General features: G+C 37.3%; 1 protein-coding gene across 1 annotated transcript in view; it reads right to left on the bottom strand.

Annotated features, from left to right (window-relative positions):
• SUGCT (succinyl-CoA:glutarate-CoA transferase) overlaps nt 1–24,005 on the bottom strand; it is a 313,226-nt gene that overhangs the window by 48,724 nt on the left and 240,497 nt on the right. The window contains exon 13 of the mRNA XM_084207991.1: nt 2,231–2,294. Within this exon, the coding sequence (XP_084064117.1) occupies nt 2,231–2,294 (64 nt within the window). The remainder of the gene's footprint in view (nt 1–2,230; nt 2,295–24,005) is intronic.

Raw genomic sequence — 24,005 nt, forward strand, 5'->3', positions numbered from 1 at the left:
ATTTGGCAGCAAAGGTCAGACCTCTGTCAAGAGCCTCAAGTGTGATATCCAATTACTAAAGGACACTTTAAAATCTGGCTTGTATGGTTAAGAAATAACAGCAATCTATTTTTATTTTGGGATTAGAATCTCCCCAGTCTCTTAAAAGAAAAACATTTTCAGCCAATTCAGCTTCAGCATTCACATTAATAACTTAATTTTCCTTAATAAGCAATCCTGAGACAGAAACTGAGAGCTTAGTAAACTTGTTCTCTACCAAATACAAGATATTAAAATATAACCACATTAAAAAAAACCCAAAACCTTCTATTTCTTAACTGTTATTGAGAAGAAATTATCTACTGTAGGTTTTCTTTGTACACTCTTCCCTGTACACTTCAGATATATCTTCAAGTAGGACAAATCCAGGGTACTTCCATTACCTATCATCAACAGTGGCCAAATTCACTTTAGTTTTGGGACAGTGTAATGCACTGTCTTTCCAGTGATATCAATAGGTCCATTCTGCTCACACTGAATAAGTGTTCTTCCCCCTTTCCTCCCCTGTGTCTCCCCTCCTTATCCTCCCATGCCAGGAAAGGAAGGAATTCTACTTTTCCTGCTCAAATATCCAATAATCATTTTAGCCATCTGTTTCAATACAAGAAACTCTTCATAGAAGTCCATCTAAATGGCAAACCATTAGAGACTAAGATGATTTATTTTAGTTTAGTGCAGTGTCACTAGTTTAATAAAATAAAAAAATTACTAAGGATTTGGGAAGTACTATGGTTTATCTATGTAAAAACTCACTCTCTTGCCAATACATTCTATCACTGCTGACAGACATTAGAACATTCCTTTCATCTCTTTCCTCTTCTTGCAGTGTAAGCTATCCCCTTAAGGAGTATTTGCTTTCTCTAAGATAGATTATAAATTGTATGCAACATGAAAACCTTACACACTTCCTCTACCATCTGTAAGGCTTTTATTTCTATTTCTTAAAAAAGAATTAACTCAAAAACCTTTTATTTGTCTTTTCATTTTGGGTAAATAAACCAGGATTACTTTTCTGTAAGAAAATTCTTTAAAAAAGGATTGCTATTTCCAGATATGTGCATCTAAATTAGAGAAGCATTTTTCAATGCAGTCAACCAAACATTCAAATCTAGTGAGACCAAATGTGGAATGCAAACTGTGATAAAGAGCAAATATGGAGCATACACATCCACACACACAAACACCCCCTCTATTCATGAAGAAAACATGATCTAATACAGGATTGGTTTCTTTCAAATAATTCTTTCGGCATCCCAGTATGATTCCAGGATGTGAAAATTAAGATAAATTTTATGGGTCGAATTCTTCTTAACACTACATGTGCTCAAGTCAAGTGAAATTGATGACAACTGGATGCAGTGTCAGAGGATGGAACTGGCACAGAAAATCACAATGTAAGGAAAAGTTCTTATAAAACTAGACATGACATAGTGCTTTGAATGAAGGAGGAAACAATTCTCAACGTGGCCTTGTAGAAAGAAAAGCAGAGAGCAGAAAATTTGATCCAATAACTAACAGGTTATCAGATAAGGATCAATTATCAAAACCAAGCCAACTGCAAGATGTTCATAATGGCTGTGGTTGAACCTAACTCCATTACACAACTAGGTCTAAAGGAAGGAAAGCCACACCAGTCCCTGGTCCATTTAGAGCTTTAAAGAGGAGAGACTAGTTTATTATTTTTGTATATACTTCTGTATTCTTTGGAAGTTCAAAATAGCTATTTAAGACTTCATTATGGCAGAGCTTCATTAAGTCTTCAGTAAAAATTTCCCTGCTCTTTTGTCTTCTTTTTTTTTTTTCTTTTTTTCTTTTAAACAGAAATGTCCCTAAAAGCCTGGGTAACTTGCAAAATCAAACTAAATCAAAAACAGATTCATGTATTCATGTAGATTTTTTTAGCAGTAACATTTCTAGCAGTGGGAATTTGCAAATACTATCAAATTGATACTCATGTTATGACAACTGACCGATGAAAACCAGAAGCTATTCTGACACACATTTTAACCCATTTTTCTGCTACTGGAATGACTATTCCGTCAATGGAATGACTATCTGACAAATGTCAGCCTGGTTAAACTTTTATTCATTTGAGTGAAATGTGAAGATGCGTCATGTCCTCAGCTAAGTTCCAGAACCACTCAGGATGTCATGCAGCATTTAATTCAGCAAAAAGGATTAAACATCTAACCTGGAACAGCTATCTTCCCAGCTGTTGGATGATTCATCTCCATCACAAGTCCATTGTGCAGTACCTAGGAAAACAAAACAAAACAAAACATGTATGTAATATAAAATACAATCAGTTCCTAAACTCAAGAGGAAAAAAAGAGATAAACATTATCATGCTCTTTCACAGGCTCTCTGAAAATACAAGGAGCTACAACACAAGTAGTTTGCTTAATGTGAAGGAAAAAAGCTTTGATGTTTGACACTACTTTTTATTCATACAGCTAAATAAATGCTTCACTAAGACTGCATGTCTAACATATCTTTAAGGTCTTAGAGTCATCATCAAACAAACTGAGCTGCAAGCATGTTACACTTTCAACCACCAACAGACAGCTGGTACCAACACAGAATGACTATTAAAACCTTCACACCCTTTCATATTACCCTTCAATATGTACTAACGGCCTATACATAAACTATGTTCTCTTGTTTGTTTTTGCAGTCTTAGTTTTGAGCTTGTGATGGATCATACCATGAAATGCTGTGTTAATAGCTTTTACAAATATTTTGGGAAGACTAAATAATTTTGATGTTTTTTCTGTTCTTTTGAGTGGGTATGCTGTGCTTCAGGCCCTGTGTATATCTATATGGGGTGATTACTCATCACAATTCTCAGATCCTCGTTATCGACTTCAGCCAGAAAACAATGTGTGATGCCAAAATTGTCAAGTAACAGAGAAAAATATATTTATAATAGCAAAGTCACTGCTCTTGTTTATATAGTTCTGCACCAAAAGCCACTAAACAATATTTATCATTTCTTTACCTATTATTCTTCCATCCCTGTAATACTGTTACCCTAATCATACAACCAGAATTATTAAAAAAAAATAGATAGGCACTCACTAGGCAATTATTTTCATATCCAATGTAACAAGTCTTGAATGTCTTGCCAAATGTATCAGGTATAGAAAATGAAACATGGGAAAAGCCTTTTAAGTGATCATCTACCTATTCACCTTGAACCATGAACAACAGAGCAACCTTTACTATTAATGGCAAGTCTTGGTCTAATTAATCTTTAAAATTTCAAGTTAATAAGATGAGAATTTTCTTATGTAGTCTGCACCATGTTCTGCATTTTTATTACTAGAAAATTTTCTCCTGATACATAATCTGTCTATTAAACATCTTTATTCTTGTCTTTTGCCCAAATGAACACAGAAAACCAATCACTATCATCTTTATAACATTCTTTTATGTACTGGAAGATTGTAATCACATCCTTCCTCAGTCTGTTCTTTTCTAGACTAAACAAAACTAATTCCTTTAACCATTCTTTCCAGGTCAAATTTTGTGAACCCTTTATCTGTGTAGCATAGCATGCTTAAAAATTTCCCATTCCTGAACAGGTGGTGTCAAAAGGTCAGGTCAGCTTTCTCTTAGCTTGTGGGATGAACCTATTTAGCTGACATTTAGAAATCCAGATATTTCCAATAATAGATGCTGGTGGAACAATGTCTCTTCACTGGTCTAATTGCTTGGCGGTATACCAAATCATTAGTTCTATTTCTATTTCAGAAGGTTAAAGGCAGTTTTGGTAGACATTCAAGCGAGCCATCCAGAATTATTTTTCCAAATGACAGAATTAGAAAATATAATTGTTTTTTAATTCACATTTAGAATCTTTCCAGTAATGCCCTTTATCAAAAGTATTGAAAGTTTGGCCTCCTTTCTCCACAACTTATTTACACGAGCTTGCTTTATGCATTTTGTTTATTATTTGGGACATGAATGCAAGAAAACACACTCATTTGAACTTGAAATCCACAGCACACTGAGGTGAATAAGCAGTTCTTTAGATGGCAAGTTAAAGCTTGTACCTAAAAGTGGCTTCCGTTGTTTAAAGAAAAGCATACAAATAGTCTAGCAGCTACTCAGGGCTCCACAAAAATCACGTTTTATTCTGTTCTTTACAGAATGAGCTACAAAACCCCTGAAGTATCATTGAGGATCACCACAACTTCTTTTCAAAGAATTGCTTAAAATGCAGTCTAGCTTCCTTATTATTTTCATTATTAGTACAGTGTTGAATTTTCCTCTCAGATATATTTTTTTACTCAAAACCACTGAAATTTCTATTAATTTTATTTTCTACAGTAATTAAGCCTGTATTGATATACTCAGTTCCAACTTTTCTTTTGAAGAAAACAATCACCAAGAAATGACTGGTCAAGAACTGTGGATGTTTTTTTCTACATCAGCAGCACTGTTTAAAATAACTTGGTAGTTTCCCATTCCATTCATTGCACTATTAGGACTCCCAAAAACAAATTGAAAAAAAAGCTTCACCAACTTCGCATGCGCATTCATAAAAAATATGAAGGATTACTGCATTCTAGCCTTGGGAGGATGCAACATTCACATCCTTTACCATCAAGGACCAGAGGAAAAGGTAAGAGACACAACTCAATGGCTTTCTCCTCCATCGTCTTGTATAGCTTAAATGGTCATGATATTTCTGATGTGGTAGAGCCCTCTACTGTATCTGTATTCACCTGAGCTCATAATAAGGAACTGATGAACCAAGAGAATTGTGTAAAAGATGATGGCAATCAATAGATCAAATTTTAATTAACTTTTTTTTTTCCATATGGGTTATTTTGCCAGGTAGAAATACTATATGGTCTATTACCACATGAGATTTTCTGAATCAAATAATGTTTGGGAGGTATTTTACAGGGAGATCACCGTAAAGAAATCAGAAGCACAGTCTCCAGTCTTTCAGTAAAAATCTTTTAATATGTACCAGGAACAGTGTGGCCAGCAGCATTAGGGAAATATTCTTCCCCTGTACTCAGCATGGTGAGGCTGTACCTTGAGTTCTGCATCCAGTTCTGGTACCCTCAATCTAGGAAGGACATTGAGGTACTGGAATGAGACTAGATAAGGGCAAGAAGGCTGATAAAGGATCTGGAGCATAAGCCCTGTGAGGAGCAGCTGAGGGAGCTGGGGTTGTCAGTCCTGGAGATAAGACCTATAACTGCCTGAAAAGAGGCTGCAGTCAGGTGAGGGTTGGCCTCTTCTCCCAGGCAGCCAGTGACAGGAGGAGAAGGCAGTGTCAAGCTGCTCCAGGGGAGATTTAGGCTGGACATTAGGATGTATTTCTTCAAAGAAAGGGTGATCAGATATTGACATGGGCTGCCCAGGGAGGTGGTGGAGCCACTGCCCCTGGAGGTGTTTAAGGAAAGACTGACTCTGATATAGTTGACATGATGGTCTCCGGACTTATGATCTCAGAGGTCTTTTTCAACCAAATTGACTGATTCTGTGACACCATTTTATTTTATTCCAAATACAGACATCACTTCTGATGACGCATGTAACTAACCACCCATGACAACACGGTTTCTCTTAAAATTGCCAGCAAAGTTTCAAGTCTACCTATTTCAATTCTACCTAAGGTAAGCTTGCAAATCCCTATCAAAGGAGATACTGGAATCAGAAACATATCTAACCTTGTAGCTCCCACCTACCCTCCTTCCCTGATTCAAATTTTAAAAGTTCTATTTAATGTGGAGCTATGCACTCAACATTTGTACATGTTTAGTGTACATGTTTAGCTAGAGTTTAGTGAAAAGGATTTTAAGGGCCACAAAGGAAATGATGTAACCAATTTCTCCATATTTCTGTAGCCACAAGATAGCTGGCTGTTGGTAAATGAAATTACCACTCGTGCCTCCAAACCACAAAAAAGTAATAATAGTTTTCCCTGTACATGCTGAACATAGAGCAATGGCCATAATCACCCCCTGAAAAAGTAACAGCACATGTTGTGAAGAAAATGCCATATTGGAATTGCATCCCACATACTAAAAGTACCCCTTTCCAAATAAAAATATGTCAAGTTATTTGAAATTTGAAAAGGATATTAAATATATCCCCATCTGATGCCTGGTTCTACTTGATCTTGTATTCCTAGACTGTTGTTGCACAACAGAATGGTTTGCATGTCAGCAAGTTTCCACTTTTTTTCCAAAGCAGAAATTCCAATATATTCAAGTTCTGTTGGAAAGTTTGTCCTTCATCCCTAATAACTTTACTATTCTTCTTTCCAAACACAGTTTCTAATATTCAAGGGTCACTTAGAGAAGGTATTAGCTCTCTACTTTATATATCTAAGTATTGTATTAATGAATCACATCTATCTCCATTTTACCTATTTCTCATATTGGAAGTTTTTTACCATTTTATGAGACAGAACATAATTTAAAGAAAGGTTGCTTTCTTAACAAATTTTTGAATTAATAAATCTGGCTTTGTTGTTTCTGGCTGCCTATTAAATTACCTCTTTTCTCCCATTGCCTTATTCTGACACAGTGAACACTGCGAGTATGTTACAGTCTCTAAGGTCCCTAGCACCATGTCTGTGATACTCTATGAATACACACAGGAAAATCACAGTTCATTGGAATGCCCCTAATCTCTACTACTGCTTTCTTCTAGGCCAGTGTCTTACCGACTCTCTCCTTCACCAAACTTGTTGGATTTTGTGTGCATGTGAGGTGATGGCTTTGACAAAGTTCTTATGTCACAGTTTTAGAGCTATTTGCTACTATATGCTATAGGCAAAATTACTTTTTTATTGACATCCCTGGGGATGGCATTTTGAGGCCTGATGCATACATCTTTATCCTGATCCATGCCACATTATTCAAATACAGCATGCTTTCCTGCTGCATCTCTTGTTCTACTACAGAACATCTCACCTAGATTCCCTCTTGGTTATCAGAATTTAATTTTCTTACCTTTTTATCTTTTGTCTGAAGAGTTCTTATATCCTCTAGCCTAACAGTGGTTCTACAAACTACCTATTGGCTCTTCAATATTGAATTTAGGTTTTACAGTAGCCATGACTTTAATAAAAAATGGTGCATTCTGATACAGGAGTTAAGAGCTTCTTACCTGCATTCTCCTATGTCACTTATATCAAGAATTTTCATTTGCATATTCTAGAACTAAACGTTTCAAAAGGCAATCACTGAGAGTGATGAGAAATTGCCTCCCTTACACTCTATCCCAATGTGACCCTTGACCAGCTGAAGGCAGTTGAATTCACCCATTATTACTACTTCATTAGGCTTAGGCTTTTATCTCCTCCAACATTTTGGACTCAATATCCGTTTCCTGAGTAGAAGGCTCAACAGCATAGCCCTAATATAGCTCCCCCAGCTCTATGACCTAATCTGTCCATCCTGTTCAGTTTATAGCAGGTATTACGCTTTCCTATTGATTTTTGTCATTCCGATGTTCTTCAGTAATGGCTACTATGTCAAGATCCTTCTTCTTTGCCAAGAATTTCAAGTGACCTTTTTTATTCTTACTCAGCTCATGTTGGTATAGATATATGTATAGGTTTCGTATACGTTTGGGGAAGCAGAGAGTTGGCCAGATATTTTTTTATTTAACTCGAAAATTTGACACTGTATTACCTTTCCAGAATTTCTCCTCTTACCATTTTCCTGCACGTTTGATTCTTCTCCTGTACACTTTTTGTATGACTGACATCACTAACAGATGTTTTTAAATGGTGTGAGCTCTCATATATCAACTCAACTTTTTCTCAACTCCTGCATGAGACCATGCTCATTAATTTCCTGCACTAGCAATCTATTCTTACTACTGTTCTAGACAAGACCTTCCACTGAGGTTCTTCTCTGCAAAGCTCAGTGTAAGTATCCCAGTGGAGATCCTATTTGTCATCCATTAATTGAAATATCAAAAATCTGAAATTATGAAACCTTCATATTAGACTAAAATTAGATCTCAGAAGGGAGCATAAAGTTGGTGAAATTCGATAAGTTTCCAGGATTATTTTAATAGTTCATAATACTGGAACAGAATATACCCACCACAATGATCTCCTCTCAGGCACCCTATGAAAGTCTGTTCTTCACAGACTCACCTTCTTCCACCCTGAGAGTCTACTCAGCCAACTGTTTCTGGGGCAAATATGAACAGACAATTACCATTTTTAGCAATTCAGTTTCCTATATCATCTTTCAAATTCATAATCAAAGTAAGATATGATCCTAATACTGAGGATAGTTCTCATATTAATGTTTTGCTTCCCCTAGCACCTCCTCCTACAAAATTAAAAAGTCCTTAGTGCTACATCAGCCACAGTATAATGCATAAAAGAGACATTAAACAATCCAAAAATTATTAAACAATAGAAACCTATTCCGACAGAGCAGAAACACCTTTGCCACTGTCTAATCATCAACACATACTTATTTTTGAGAAAAATTACTAACTTTAATTTATACCTCACAGTCTAAGTAAATATGAGACAGCTGCTAAATAAGTCTATATAAATCTCCTATGTTTTCATCAGATATATTCAAAAGTAATGAGAGTAAAATAAGGTATTTTTATTCTAATAGTAGACTATATTACAGTAAAGAATTAGGTTTTTAACTCTTGTGGAGAAGGAAGTATTCCCAAGGGGGTTATTAGCATGTGATATGTTTAATATTTGTAACAAACAGCAAGAAGATTAAGAGAATAAAGGTTTATAACTTGGGCCAAAATACACAAAAATGCCTGGATACAACTCTACATTTAATCGCAAAAATTCTCCAATTTTCAAGGCTGCAGACCTGACCCTGACTTCAAGGGGCTTTCTAGGTGCTTAAAAATCAGGTTCCCTCCCTCAGATCATCAAGAATAGCTCCCTGACAACTTCTTGCACCATCAGCCTGGAGACGTGGCAGAGGAAACAATCTGTCCTTATTTGTAAAATATACATATATTTTTCAGATGTTCTTTTTCCCTGGGAACTGATGTGATTGTAAAACCATACTTTTGGTGGGTTTGAATGTGTAAATTCACAGAAATATTTTAGCAGAGCTGGTTGGCTGTACTGCTATTTGGATATAAGACCTGGCTCATGCTGGCAGCAAGATGGGGTGTGGCTATATCCAAAGCACTGGCTCTGCAATCAGAGTCTGTGTCCAGCTGCAGCATAGTTTTCCTAACACTGATAACTCCACTCTGATCACCTGCTGCTACAGAAACAGATTGATTTTACTATTGCAACAGTCTGAAGTACTGACTGTTTTTTTCCTGGTTTCAATCAGAATTGCCAGTAATTTTCTGCTAGCAATGGTGTTAAAAAATGCTGGCTGTTGATAATATTTTTTCCTACTTTGGATTTTTATATATTCAAAGGCTGAATACTATACTCAGCCTTTAAATGCTATGTTTGTGGTTTCTTTTAAGAAAAAGCATGGAAAAACCCAATTACAATTAAATTTTAAAGATGCAAGTGAATGTAAAAATTAAGAAGAGTATCCTGGACTGTACATAGATTTTATAATTTTGGTGTCCAGAATGTCACATGAAAGCCTTAATTCTATTTTCTTTCATTGTGATTTACCTCTTATATCAAACAACAACAAAATAAGTTTCCAGATGTTTTCTTTTGTGGAAATTGATTTGTTAACAAAATGCAAATGTATTTCCTGCCACCCCTTCAAGCACTGTGTGCCATAAGTGGGAGACTGGTGGGGTAAAGATACCAAGAACCTCCCCACTGCCATTGTTTTCATAACAACTTGTGGATGTTTGTTACATTCATCAGGGATCATATACAGACCTGCCTATGGAGCTGGAGAAGATGAAGAGAAAATTCTGATAGGGTTTTGGATAACTGAGATTTCTCAGAAGTCACTTTTTGCCATGTGGTATTGAAATAAGTCACACGCAGATGCAACTCTGGATTGAAAAATGACTGAGGTATTTGTCCACCATATAAGGGAATTGTTATTTCAAAATGTACAAGCCTCAAAAATCCACAAATTTAATATCAGGCTAATAGCGAGCATACGAACCCTTAAAAAAGAGCATTGCAACATTATGCTAAAATATCACTTGATTTCTGATGTCCTTGGAGTCTCACTTGTTTTGTTTATATGTACATATACAATGTACATAATCAGTATATATTTTCTGACCTTGCACACCACGCTGAGTTCCCAAGAGCCTTCTTTTAAGTACTCCATCCATCTTTCACCTGCCATGTAAGTGTTATGGTTTACTTATACATCATTGTTTCATTACTGCTGGTCTGTCAGCTCAGAGTACTTAACCTTTCCCAGCACTGCAAAACTTGCTCATCCTCAGAGGAATGCCACCTAACAGTGGCACCTGCTTAGTATTGTAAAGGACATCCAGATGAGACCATCTCCCTGCACATCCTCACTCTACTGCTGGCAGAGATTCACCACACCTCCCATAAGTGGTTTATGCCTGCATAATCTTGCACTGACTTTCATAGCCCTTTAGAAAAGGAGCTGTGACTGTGGTTTAAAACACAGCATTTTAAATTAAGTCAAAGGAATTCTGTATAGCAACATGTGCAGACAACCCTGGTAAACTGTATAGATGCTGTTGAGTGTTGCTAGATGTCCTGGGCAGTCAAAGGAACTTTCATCAACAGAAACTCTGGCACATGGAGATTTTTCCTGATTTATACTCCGCCTCATTAACATTAGCCTTTGTAACAAACCCACTTAAGATAGAGAACTCCTAGCCATGCCTACACCGAAGAACTGGGATTCAAGAATGCTAGGCGCAAGATGTAGATGGAGAAGGTGAAGAGTAAGTTCCCACTTTGTATCAGTATCTTCAACTCCTTTCCAGCAGTTCAGTACTTAACTACTGCCATCCACTTTTCCATTATTAGCATTTAGTTATTAATTTTATTACCCAACCATAAAATTTCTCTCCAAGTTGCAGTAAAACAAAAAGAAACTAAAGCCAGGAAGGTATTTCAGGGCTATGAGTGTTTACACAAAAGAGGGGATTTCTTTCAGAAACAATCATAATTTAAAAAAACCAAAGCACAGTTTTGAAAACACTACATTTCACAGTTATTTCACCATTGATGTGCATTTGATGATCTGTAAGAATTTAATGGAAAAAGCAATTGGTATGTGAATACTACATATGTAACTGTGAGCAAAAAAACAACACTAGTTTTTAAATATGATGCTTCCAATGAACTTTGCTGTACAAGTTGCTAGAGAAGCTGAGAGAACAAGATGGAAATGGAAAAAGGGAAATACAAAGGACAGATTTTTCCACTTAAAACCTCACACAAATTTTCACAAACACAGACACCAAATAGTTTGCCAGAGTGTCTTAGGGATGGGGTTTTATCCCATACTAATTTTTGGGTTTGTTTTTGTTTTGTGTCTGGGGTGGTCACTGCCCGCCCCCAACCCCGGCTCTGGGAGTTTTGCAATGGGCAAGAGCCAGCTTGAGATTTCCTGTGAGAACTGGGGTGCGAGGGGAGGCTGCTTCCTCCCAGGGAGGTCAGTCCTCTCCACGGCCACATGGTGGGATCTCTCTTGACAACAGATACTTGTTGCCATGTGGATTTTTGCCCGGTTTTAGTGTTCTTTTCCTTCGGCACTCTGACTGGAGCTTACTGGTTAGCTTCTCTGCTGCTTGGGTGACCAGAGCCAGTGCTGCTGTGCTGGAACCTGTGAGCACCCCCTGCCCACCAGCGACTGCGCCCTCTGCACAGCCAGAGCCTGGGATCGGCCATCACTGGTGAGCTACCCAGGGGAGCGATTCCTGGCTCAGCCCTGCTGCTGCTGCTGCTGCTGCTTCAGGGCTTCTTGCTACACGGTAACCAGCAACCAGCCACCCTGAGGCTTCTGCCAGGGCTCAGAGCTTCCTGCCACACTTTGTCTGTCAAACCGGATGCGCCCACCTCTGCCATTCCAGCTTGCTGCTCCCCAGGTTTCCTGCAGCAGTCCATTCAGGTTGCAGAGCGGCACTGAGACTGGCTTCCTCCTGTAGGTTTGCAAAGGAAAGCCCCTTCTCTCTTTCTCTGCAGCTCGCCCGCCATCACCGCTCGGAGGGAGAGCTGGGCTCGCGCCACAGCGCCCCCTGCAGCCGCGGGGGAATCATCGCACCCGCCCCGCCCGGCCGGGAGCCAGCAGCGCCCCTGCCGGCTGTGAGCGGCACTGCACCGAGGGGAGAGCGCCGCAGCCGAGAGAAGGCTCTTAATGGGTTCTGTTCTGTTTGTTCTTGCTGCTGTTGTGGTTGGTTTTTTGCCTCGTTATCCATATACATACTAGCAAAGAACTGTTATTCCTTTTCCCATATCTTTGCCTGAAAGCCCCTTAATTTCAAAGTTATGATAATTCAGAGGAAAGAGGGTCGTATTTTCCATTCCAAGGGAAATTCCTGCCTTCCTTGGCTGACACCTGTCTTTCACACCAAGGTAGTGGGTAAATTCATATCTTCAAACTTTGTAAGTTATATTGAACTTTGTCTCTTCAGCTTTGTGTTAAGGATTTCTTCTCTACCTCAGCAGTGACACCTGCTGCATAACACTACTTAAGGTAATACTAAGATGTGATAGCAATAAAGTGTCACTGACAGTAATGATGGAAGAGCATTTTCCCTAATATGCAAATGTAAGCAGATGAACAATGTAATTGGAAAAGCATTTTTTACATTCTTAACCATTTCAGAGCCTGCACAATACCATCAATTACAACAATTCACTGTATGTGAGTTTAGTTGAGCAGGTTGTGCAACCAGAACTCTCTCACTCTGAAAATTTGCTTTGTATAAGGCCTTTATTCTATCGAATACTATTCAAGGAGATAATTAAAATGAAAGGCAATCAAACTATAAAAATGAAGAGAGGGGTGACATCTAGCAAAATGAAATAAAAATATTTTAATAAAAGGAATTGTTTCAGCTTGTAGCTGATTTGTGAGAGTAGCTCCAACCATAGTTCAATTTAAGTATAATACAAAATCTTTCTAATTTCATTTTTTTGACTTTTCTGATTAAAATGCTACTACCTTATCATAGAGTGTGTATTTCCTACAAGTGGAAAATTTACTTAACAAACTCTTCTTCCAGAATTACTATTGGACACTAAATATCGTCAAAACCATGCTATTCCATGCACATCACAAGAAGTTTGAGTAGATAATACCACTTGAGTATCAAAGCAAGTATCTTCTATACTTTCCTGAGAAAAAAAAGTTCATTAAATAATTCTTAAATAATTTTTAAATAATAATAATTAAATAATAATAATTCTTAAATAATTCATTAAATAATTAAATACAATTTTGCTGGTAAATGAAACTATTCCATTACTATCATTATGTGAGATATTCCGAAGTTATTGTCATTTTTCCAGTTGATCACCTACTGTTCAAGAAAACTGTTGGGAGAGATTAACATTAAAAATGTTTAGTGTTTCAAATCAAAACAGAAAGTACTGGAATGTTTGATATGTTAAGCTAGTTTGAAAACAGTATTGAACAACAAATAGTGTTACATAACTTTTAGTCATATTTTAAGAGAACATCACAGAATAATTTTTAAAAAGGAAAGCATTATTTCTTTATATCTCATCTATATGTATATAAATGTTACATACAGTAGAGTGCATAAAACTAAGGTTTCTTTTTGTTGTAATTAATTGCTCCAAACACCTGTTTGCTCGGGTATTTAATTAGTCTGAAGTTTTCTTTCCTCACTACTCTGCTTATCTGATGTCAACCAAATTCAGAGCTTGATAGAGATATTTAAAAGGCAGGTGATACAAGGCCTTTTTTTTCCTTAACTGAGGCACATGAATGTTGACATAAAAATAATAACTGATGTAGGATACAAGTCCCAAACCTAGAAGAATCTAAGAAACTTTTAGAAGTGGTTTTTTAATATTGTGAGTTCCAATTTTGCAGTATTTGGGTTTTATGCCTACCAGAAAACAAAGCAGCAAACAAAGAATGAGGATCAGAAGTCACAAAAATAAAGGTAAGATCAGAGGTGACTACTTCTGTGCTAAATAAGAGCCATAAAACCAGAAGGATGGGATGGGATGGGATGGGATGGGATGGGATGGGATGGGATGGGATGGGATGGGATGGGATGGGATGGGATGGGATGGGATGGGATGGGATGGGATGGGATGGGATGGGATGGGATGGGATGGGATGGGATGGGATGGGATGGGATGGGATGGGATGGGATGGGATGGGATGGGATGGGATGGGATGGGATGGGATGGGATGGGATGGGATGGGATGGGATGGGATGGGATGGGATGGAATGGAATGGAATGGAATGGAATGGAATGGAATGGAATGGAATGGAATGGAATGGAATGGAATAGAATAGAATAGAATAGAATAGAATAGAATAGAATAGAATAGAATAGAATAGAATAGAATAGAATAGAATAGAATAGAATAGAATAGAATAGAATAGAATAGAATAGAATAGAATAGAATAGAATAGAATAGCTGGAAGAGACCTACAATGATTATCATGTCCACTGCCTGAGCATTTCAGGGTTGACCGAAGTTAAAGCATGGTTTTAGAGGCCCTGTCCAAATGCCTTTTCAGCCCTGACATGGGCTGGGCATGGTCAGGGGAGGCATCAACCACATCTCCAAGAAGCCTATTCCAGGTTTTGGCCACATTCTGGGTCATGAAATGTTTCTTCATATGAAGTCTAAATCTCCCCTAATGGATGCAACTTTGGGCCATTCCCCACGTCCTGGCACTGAGAGACTGAGAAGAGCTCAGCACCTCCCTCTCTCCTTCCTCAGGAAGCTGTAGGGAGCAGTGAGGTCACCCCTCAGCTTCCTCCTCTCTGAACCAGACAAGCCCAGTGCCCTCAGCAGCTCCTCAGAGGACATTCCTAGCAGCATCAGTGCCCTTCTCTTCAAGTATTAGAATCACATAAGAAATATTTAAACATTTTAAAATATTATTAAAATATTTAAGCAATAGTAACAGTAACTGGAGTTAAGGAACAACAAGTTAGGCACAAACACTGGTATGTAAAACCACAGCATTTAAATAGGAAAAACTATTTTCATTTTCTGCTACTAAGATCTACCTGTCTTTTTAGATGGACAGAAATTTCAAGGTTAAAACTAAGTAAAAAAATAGAAAATGCACTACATAAAACAACCTTGTCTAATCACAATACAGAAGGATTTTTCAGTGGTATGATCCACCCCTAGTATCTATGTTCTGAGATCATGTAAAAGTCCAATATCATAGCATTTTCCTTGAGGACCCAGTCATGTCGAGACCTACTGTAAGTTCATTCCCATAAAACTTGCAGCATAATTTCTTCATAAAAATATATAAACTGGATTCCCTCAGACAGACTTTTCTTTTTTCTATGGAAAAAATAATCTGTATACCCGCAAACGTTTTCTCACTCATTCAATACCTCTATTTAGTTTAGATACACAGAAGAAAAAAATTATTTCAACCTGATCCTTTATTTTGATTGTATATATGAAGAAATATTCTTTTGGAAAAACTAAAAGTTCTGGGCTTTTTTTCATGTATTCCTTAGTCTCCTGAATAGCTGCCAGTATTCATCAGAAAGCCGGTTTTTGAAAGATGATTATTGTTGACCTGACTCAGCCCATCCTCCAATTACAGAAACCCAGAAATTACCAAAACACAGTTGTCACGTAAAATAAATTTACAGTTACTATTGATATGGGCTGCAATAGGATATGTAACCTGGTGAGTTAGCAAAGATAGTCGAAGGATTTCGCATTAAAAAAATGAACTCATATTGTGGGATTTCTTCTCTGCCATGCATGTATAGGGTAATTTTGGAAATGAACCATATGACCTATATTCACTTCACTTACCATTAAACACTTGACTGAGGATTGCTAGATGGTAAACACATTTCCCTTATATAGGCAACAGAGAAAGACACATCCAGAGGGTGATTATGGCTCTGATAATTGACTACAATTATCATTACTATAATTATGACATTACTCTGCTGATGATGGAATGATCTTACAATTAGAATGTAACTACCTCAAAAATCTCACATAAGTGCTTGGTTTAATACTGAGATGTATCCAGGACTGTGTTTATCAATTCCTCATCCGCAAAATGTGGAAAATAGTATTTCCACAATTTTCCAGAATAATAAAAGGCACATGGGACACCAAAAGATACAGAAAGGATACAGTGTTGGGCTGGTTTCAGTTCACTGGACATTAGTCATCTGCCTTCTGATTTACAGCAGCAGAGGTGAGACAGGCCGCCAAAATGAATTTTCACTATATAATAAAATCCTCAGTGTTTCTGGGATTCACTGGCACTGCTTCCATATATCCATTGACACAGATGTTCCTTATCAGTTGTTTCCTTTTTTATATATAATAGAATATTCACAGGCTTACAGAGTCAATACTATGTGAGTTGATGGAAAAGGCAGTAATGCGTTCAGAAAATGTGCCCTGAATAAGTGGTAAGCATTTAATGTGTTAAAGGGCAGTTCAGATGTGTGCACAATCCAGTTTTCCCTTTCAGCACAGACAAATGCTCCATCTTCATTCAAGCTCTACTTACAGGCAGTTGACAGTTGGGACCTGCCAGCATTCTCTCTTAATCCATCAACACATACTTGAAGCAAAAAGAGATACTCCATCTCCAGAAAAAATCTGGAGTTTTTCAAGTAGGCCTTATGGAGATATAGCTTACTCATTTGTCTTGCATAAACACATCACTCAAGAAAACACCAAAGAAAACAGAGCTGTCATAAATCTGATGCTTGCTTTTTTGTTGGTATTATTATTGCTCAGCTATTCAAGGTGATGAAGTTTTGGTGAACTTCATGAAGCTAAATCACGCTAAGCTAGAACCACTTTCAAAGTTAAGAAACATTGAACCAACACAAAAAATTATTTAGAAATGTTCCATGTATGTAATGGACACTCAAATGTAGCTTCAAGATATTTATCTTATATTTATCTTTTGTTTGATTACTGAATTTTAGGTGTTTAATTTTGTTTGCAGTGTTTTAAGGAAGAAAAGTAAATGAGTTAGAATCCAGCCTGCTTTCTCTGAGTTAGCTCCACAATATGAACCACACCATAGTAAATGGAGATATGCTTTATAGACCTAGAATGCTTAATTCCTACTGTAAGTGGGAATAATTTTACAAGAAGAAATATGTTACTGAAGATCTTTACAAGAAGCTGTGTAACATTACCTGTGGTTGTTTGTGGATTAGCTAGCAAGAAAACAGATTCTGCTTCTACTGATGCAAACCAGAGTCATGGCAAAACCCAAAACACTTTGGTAGACTGTTCAATCAGGTTTTGCATTTTAGCCTGTTAATGACAATGCTCTCAGGCACGTGGTGTGACTCTTGGGGTGTCGTGTGCAGAGCCAGGACTTGGAGTTCGACAATCCTTGTGGGTCCCTTCCAGTTCAAGATATTCTATGATTCTAACTAAGCTGGCACTCTCTGAGGGACAGAACAAGGATCTAGAAGAAGGGAAGACATCCCCATGACTTCTGATTATGCTTCTGCCTGCTGATAGTTTTATGTGCTAAAACGATAAGGTGATGAAGAACGTCTGCAGTTGTTCAGGAAATATTTTCCTCTTAGAGGAGAAGTGTCTAAAAAATAAATCAGGGGGAAAATAATCTGAAATTATTTGACTAATAATAATTATTTCTGAATATGTTGACATTCAAATATTCTATGAGAAAAAGCCCAAAATCAAGTCTTCTTGCCCAAGATCAATTGTAATAAAATAAGTATTTACCAAATCACAGTGCTTTGCCTATTTACTTCACTCCTGAAGTTAATTTCACTGTGGAGAGTGAAAGTCCTAATTTTGGAAACTGCTGAATAGACAATGTACATACATGCTTTTGAACACTTTCCATTGCCATACACGCATGACAATTTTACTTCAATTCAACTTCTTTAGTAAGGACCGTACTTGTGCTAATGTGGCCTAATTAATAAGAACCAGAATTGACTTTGTTATCTCGATTTCATCAATACTTGCAAGGTTTTCTAAAGCACTGAGGAGAGATTTGAAAGGAGGGACTAGGAAAGGAGTAAAAAATGAAGCAGGCACATGGTTTTCATTTGGGATGGAGGGAGACTGTTATGAAATTTACTTGAGTGCTGCAGGCAATATTGGAGGATTAAATGGAAACTGGCTGAACCTTAGCTTCCAGTTTATAAAGAGCATTCACTCTATAAAGTTTCCTTATAACACCTTTTTACATAATGAGCTTTAACTAAATTCTGTCAGCACAGAAAGTGGTTCATATGGTTTAAGATGTGTCTTACTTAAGGAATTCAGAAGATTTTCCTTTCAAAGGCAGAGAAAAGCTTTAAAGGATGGCTTGACTTTTGAAGCGGTAGAAGATGTTGTACCTGTCCCATTTCTCATGTTTTCAACTAAAAGCTTGAAAAAATCTATGGCAGTATGTTGATCTTGCCATCAGCAATTATCTTTCACCTGATTATTCCTACGCTATTTTCTATAACTCTCTGCCACTTGAGAGTGTGAATTTTCCTGATGGCTTTACAATTGCTATGAAAAACAGGAAGGACAAAATACATAAATTTATGCCATTTATATTTAATTTTCTTAGTTTTAAAGATTCTCCTTTACTTCTGTTCTGGCCTCAGAAAAAAAATTATCAATAATAGTCATTTCTGATATCTACTTTACTCATCAAGGTGGCTGCCCCTCCTTTCTTGACCTTCAAGAACTTCCAGCAGCCTCAATCCAGCAAAATTACTAGTTTTGAGGAAAAGAACACAAGAAGCATCAGGACTTATCTGCCCTGTGAAAATCAAGTATTCATTTGAACTTCTCAAAGGATTTTCCTTGTAAGCACTATTCAAATGAAATAATTTATAAAGTTTAGGGACTTTTTGTCATTTGATTGAGAAATCTATTAATGTCTTTAGAAAGGCAAGGAAAGGGTATTTAAATGTAAAATATAGACAAATGTATGATTTGATTTGTATTTAGTCAATACGTATGTCATAATGCAGCAGAAGTTAAAACTCTCTTTGAACAAAGGAGTTGCCCAATGCAAACAGGTAATAAGTGAAGATGGCATCAGCCAAAGAACATGATACCGACACATGTATTAATCTATTTATTTGTCATTTTGCAGCCAGAATTATCCCCTTGAAGTCCATATACAATGAACAATTTTTTGGCACACTAACCCAAAGGGGAAAGAATCAATTTTACAAGTGTAATATAAAATGTGATATTTATACTGTTTTCCGGTTGTAATCAGCACTGTCTGATGTGCAAGTAATTTGTTGAATGCCAAAGACATTCATGTCTGGCTAACAGTTGTTGGCTGATTTTGCTGAAAGCTGTGTGTCAGAACAGGAATCTGTTTGTGGTAAAATGGTTCGTGCAGGAAGGTAGGCAGCCTGCTTCCACATACTGCGCTAATGATGCCTCTTCACAGCAACCACATTTTCCATTTTGGAGCCTTGCTCTAAGTCATCCTGAAGTCTCCACTGAGAGAGCATGGGGGAAAGAGAGTATATCCTCTCCTCAAAACCTCAGTTCCCAAATTCCTTAATTTACCAAAATGAAAACAAGATGAAAATAGCTCTATCAGCTAAATTAGTAATTGCTTATTTTAAGCAAACTAATAGCCATACTTTATCTTCCTTTCCCAAAGATCTCAATCCTCTGCACTAGATAAACAAGCCTCAGATGGTGTTACATATTACCTTTTCCAAATACTCTATTGGCTTATAAAGAGACAGTGAAAGGAAGGGATATGAAACAGAAGAACCGCCGCCATGTGTGCTGCTTTACAGAAACCCTCAAAGAGAGCTATAGCACCATAGCACTAGCTGAATCACAGCTCCTCCTGGCAGCCCTTTAAATTAGGTGGGGGTCAGCATGCCGGATGGAAAAACTCAGCAAAGATGTGCCTGACCACTTCGCAGCTCAACTCCACCTGCTGAAACTGAAAGAGAAGTATCAACAACAAACCCACAAATGCTTTTGTCTACCCCTTTCCCCTGATGGCCAACCTGGACCAGTGATGAAGGGAACACTAATATAATCATCCTGACAGGTGAGCTGCTTTATGCCCTTCAAGAATGTCCCTGGAACATAGTGCAACGTACCCCTCACTCCATGCAACAGGCTACACATGAACTACATGGCACAAGCTGGAAACAATCCCTGGGTTCCCAGCAGAGACCTAAATCTTGATCATAAGACTATACTTTCTTTTTCCTCAAGACTTTATTTCATTTTCAGTAATGTAATAGATTCTAATCCCCTCATAACCCCATTAAAGTTCCACATGCCAGTCCCTTGCCCATCATCAGCAGACTGCCCTGCAGGCCTGAAACCACTTCCGATGGCAATTTTTCAAGCCACGCTAATCAAAATGAAATATCTTTCAATTAATTATCCCTCTACAACCTGCATTCCAATCCCACTCCATAATTGACAATTACTTGCCCATTCTTCCTCACAAAGCCTGGAGTAAATTGGATAATTTTAGTATTTGTTTTATTTTGACTGTTCCTAAATTTAACGTGGGAAACTCTTTGCACCCACTCCCCCTTCCTGTTTTGGTAAAACAAGTTAGTTAGAACCAATGTCTCCATAATTAAATTTTCAACAACACATCAAGAAGGGCTTTGCCTCAGCTCTTTATTGCTCTCATTATTACAAAAAGCATGTGGTTATAGCTATATCTGGCACTTTATACTTTTTCTTGTGACTTTAGGAGGTACTATACAACATATTCAAAATATCATATTTAATATAAAAAATACATATTAAGACTTCTGCTCCAATTTCTTCCAGACCAACATGTTGCAAAGTATTTCCCGCTTCATATTAAACACACATGAGAACATTTTCACTTATGGTTCGGAATCAGTTCTCGACCTTCTAAACTTGTATTGTTCCCTGATGAATTCTCTGGTTCTAATTCCCTAAAAGGCCATGACCTGGTGTGTACCCAAGGTCAATTAAAATGAAGTCCTTAAAGCTTTTTCATATGAATTCTAACATGTTTTCTAAGAATTATGGTCTCAGACTTAAACCTCTGCTGTTTAAGATTTTTCCAATATGAGTTTCTGATTGCTCTGAGCAGCTGAGTGTACTGTATTTTCTATCATTATTTCCCTGCACAAAGCAGCCCTTATGGCTTATCACCTTCCTCTTCATCACTGTCTCTTGGAATCAGAAAAATGAGAAGCGGTAAAAGTCTGGTCAGCCATCAAGGCCATTCTCTTACTTGGGCCCACCTATTTCTTACAGAGCTGTTCATGCTGAAGTTTTCCAGTCCCATTGAATCTCCTGTGATTTCATTTGCAGGGTAATGATTGATATTCAGCAGCTCTTCTCTTGCTCTTTGGGCTACATTCTCCCTTTAAAACCCCTTCTTCATCATCCATGACTTGACCATGTCCCATCTCACTTAGGCTGCTAGTTCCCAATGAGTTTTGTTGTACTCTGTAACATCCCTATTCATGCAACCCAAGATGACACAGTGGGAGAAAGTAAGACAAAGACACAAGAGGAAAATTATGAAACATGAAAGACAAATAAGGCACTAGAGAGCTCCTACCTGGGTGACTTCAGATGATATCAAGGAAGAGAAAACCCCTGCACCAACAACCAGAACTCAGACTTCAGACCAGAATTAGCAAACACAGCCAAGAGGGGCCTGCCAGGACTGGCATACATAAATAACCCAGTTGGGTTAGAAAGGAAAATAGTCAGAGGACTGTGGCAACGGGTTGCGAGTCTTGAAGAAAAGCAACTTGAGACAAGTGCTGCAGAAGGAGAGTATGTAAGGTAGAGCTAACAGAGAGAGGAAGCAGTAGCTCGGGTAATTGATGTCTAATAACAGGACTCTGGCATGATAAAACGTTTTCAGTGAGCACACGTGAAACAGTCAGCCATGTAAAGCTTAATTGGCAATGCTATCAATCCTATTTGACAAATCAGGAGACTGGAACAAAAGAGATCTCTATTATTCTAGTGAGATTAAAAGGCAGAAACACTGCCTTTGATTATTAGGTGCTCTTAGAATAACAATGTAGAACATGGAATGGTAATTATTACATGCTGCAGGAATTGGAAAGAGAGGCAATATCTTTTATTAGCTCAACTGATATAACTAGAACACAAAATCTCAGAAGCACACAAGCCTTTTTTTAGTATTTTTTTAATTACTAGCTCTATTTAATTACTTTATGAATATTTTAGTACAAAGTTCTTTCTAGTGTTACAGCTATTGTTTTTTAAATGGCATGTAACTTGATAAAAGTGTTATTTGACTTATCCTTTTTTTAGATTTTAATTCACATTGTAGCTAAGTGAATTAAGTCACTAGCCTGACATCATTTAAAACTAACTTTTCTAGTTCTATATGGATTTTTCGGCTCACTTAAAATTTCCAAAATACAGTTTTTGACTTCCGCTTATCCTGAACTAGCTAATCATCCAGAAAAGCAGCCAGAAGAGCTTTTCACAAAGTAAAATTAAGAGAATAAAGAAGATAAGCAGGAACATGCTGTCTTTATCAGTGTAAATACTAAATTTTACTTGTAGTGAACTAATGTATCAGGGATTTATTAAACTAGTGATTTAATAAGCTAGTTCCTTGACTATTAGGATTTATTAAATTCTCTTTTTTTAATCTGTAAATTAATAACATGGGAGTAATGATAATCTTACTGTTCTATCACACTGCAAGTTTGTTGCAAGTCAGGAAGGCAATAACAATCCTGATATTCAGGAATGTATGTACATACTCAGCTGGCATGCAGGTGTTCAGCTAATAAAACAGAAATAGAAATTTGACAGTTAGGCAGAAAGTTACCAGATGTTTCTAAGACATAATTAGGAGAACAAAGGAGAGAGATGAACTGATATTGGTAAAAAGAAACACCCATCATCTTTGCTTGCCTGGTATTTTGAAGGCTTACATGGTAAGAATTACTCCTTACATTTAAAAACCAAAAGACTGTATTTGCACTATATTGTATACAATTTTAGGGAAAAAATGTAGGAGACCCATAGAAAACATATAAAAATAACAGGAGAACTGCAACACTAAAGGCAAGTAATTTTAAAAATGGGCAATTAAGATGGAGAAAAGTTAATGGTTCGGTTTGAAATGTGCTGAGTAATGAAGACCAGTTGCTTTAAGTATTCAGCCATGGTAACCACAAGAACAGTAGTGATTAACACAAATTTTCTTGGTAAATTTAAAATAAAAGTTTAATAAGACATAGGGTTGAAATCTGATCTAATTTCTACTCACACAGCACTAGAATAACTTGATATCCCTGAAAAAAATGTGCAGCTACACATTCCTAAGTCCCAAAATTCTGCTCCAAGTACAATTTACAAGAACATATAGTTTTTATGCAGTATCTTTACCAAGCAGCTCTTTAAAGTTTTTAACTATGGCCCCCCCAAGCATGTCTGTTGTTTCAATAACGCTGCCTTTATCAGTCCCATCAAAGCTGCTGTCCAGCATGAGGTTGCTAGGAGCTATAATGAAGTGATGCTGCTGTGGATCTCCTTATAGCTCAAGATTTTCCACTACTAGGCAGGTGACTGCAATTTCCATCACATCAGGACAATTACTTTTAAGAACGGAAGGAACCTTCAACCTCCCTCCTTTTCCTTTACCCCTCCCAGCTGAGGCTGCATATCACGATCCACAAACTTATGGAGAATACTTTGCTTGTGATAACCAGTACTACAGGAAATTGAACTGCAAGACAGAAAAGTATTTTTTAAAGGAAATTCTCTTTGTAAACCAAAGGCTGGGAAACAGATCATGGAAAATACTGTGAAAAAGATTTTGATTTTACCTTTTGAACAGATGATACAATGGGTCCCTATAAAACAGGTTTTCAGAAA

The sequence above is a fragment of the Fringilla coelebs genome (genome assembly GCF_963513975.1).
Source record: "Fringilla coelebs genome assembly, chromosome: 1".
NCBI lineage: Eukaryota > Metazoa > Chordata > Aves > Passeriformes > Fringillidae > Fringilla > Fringilla coelebs.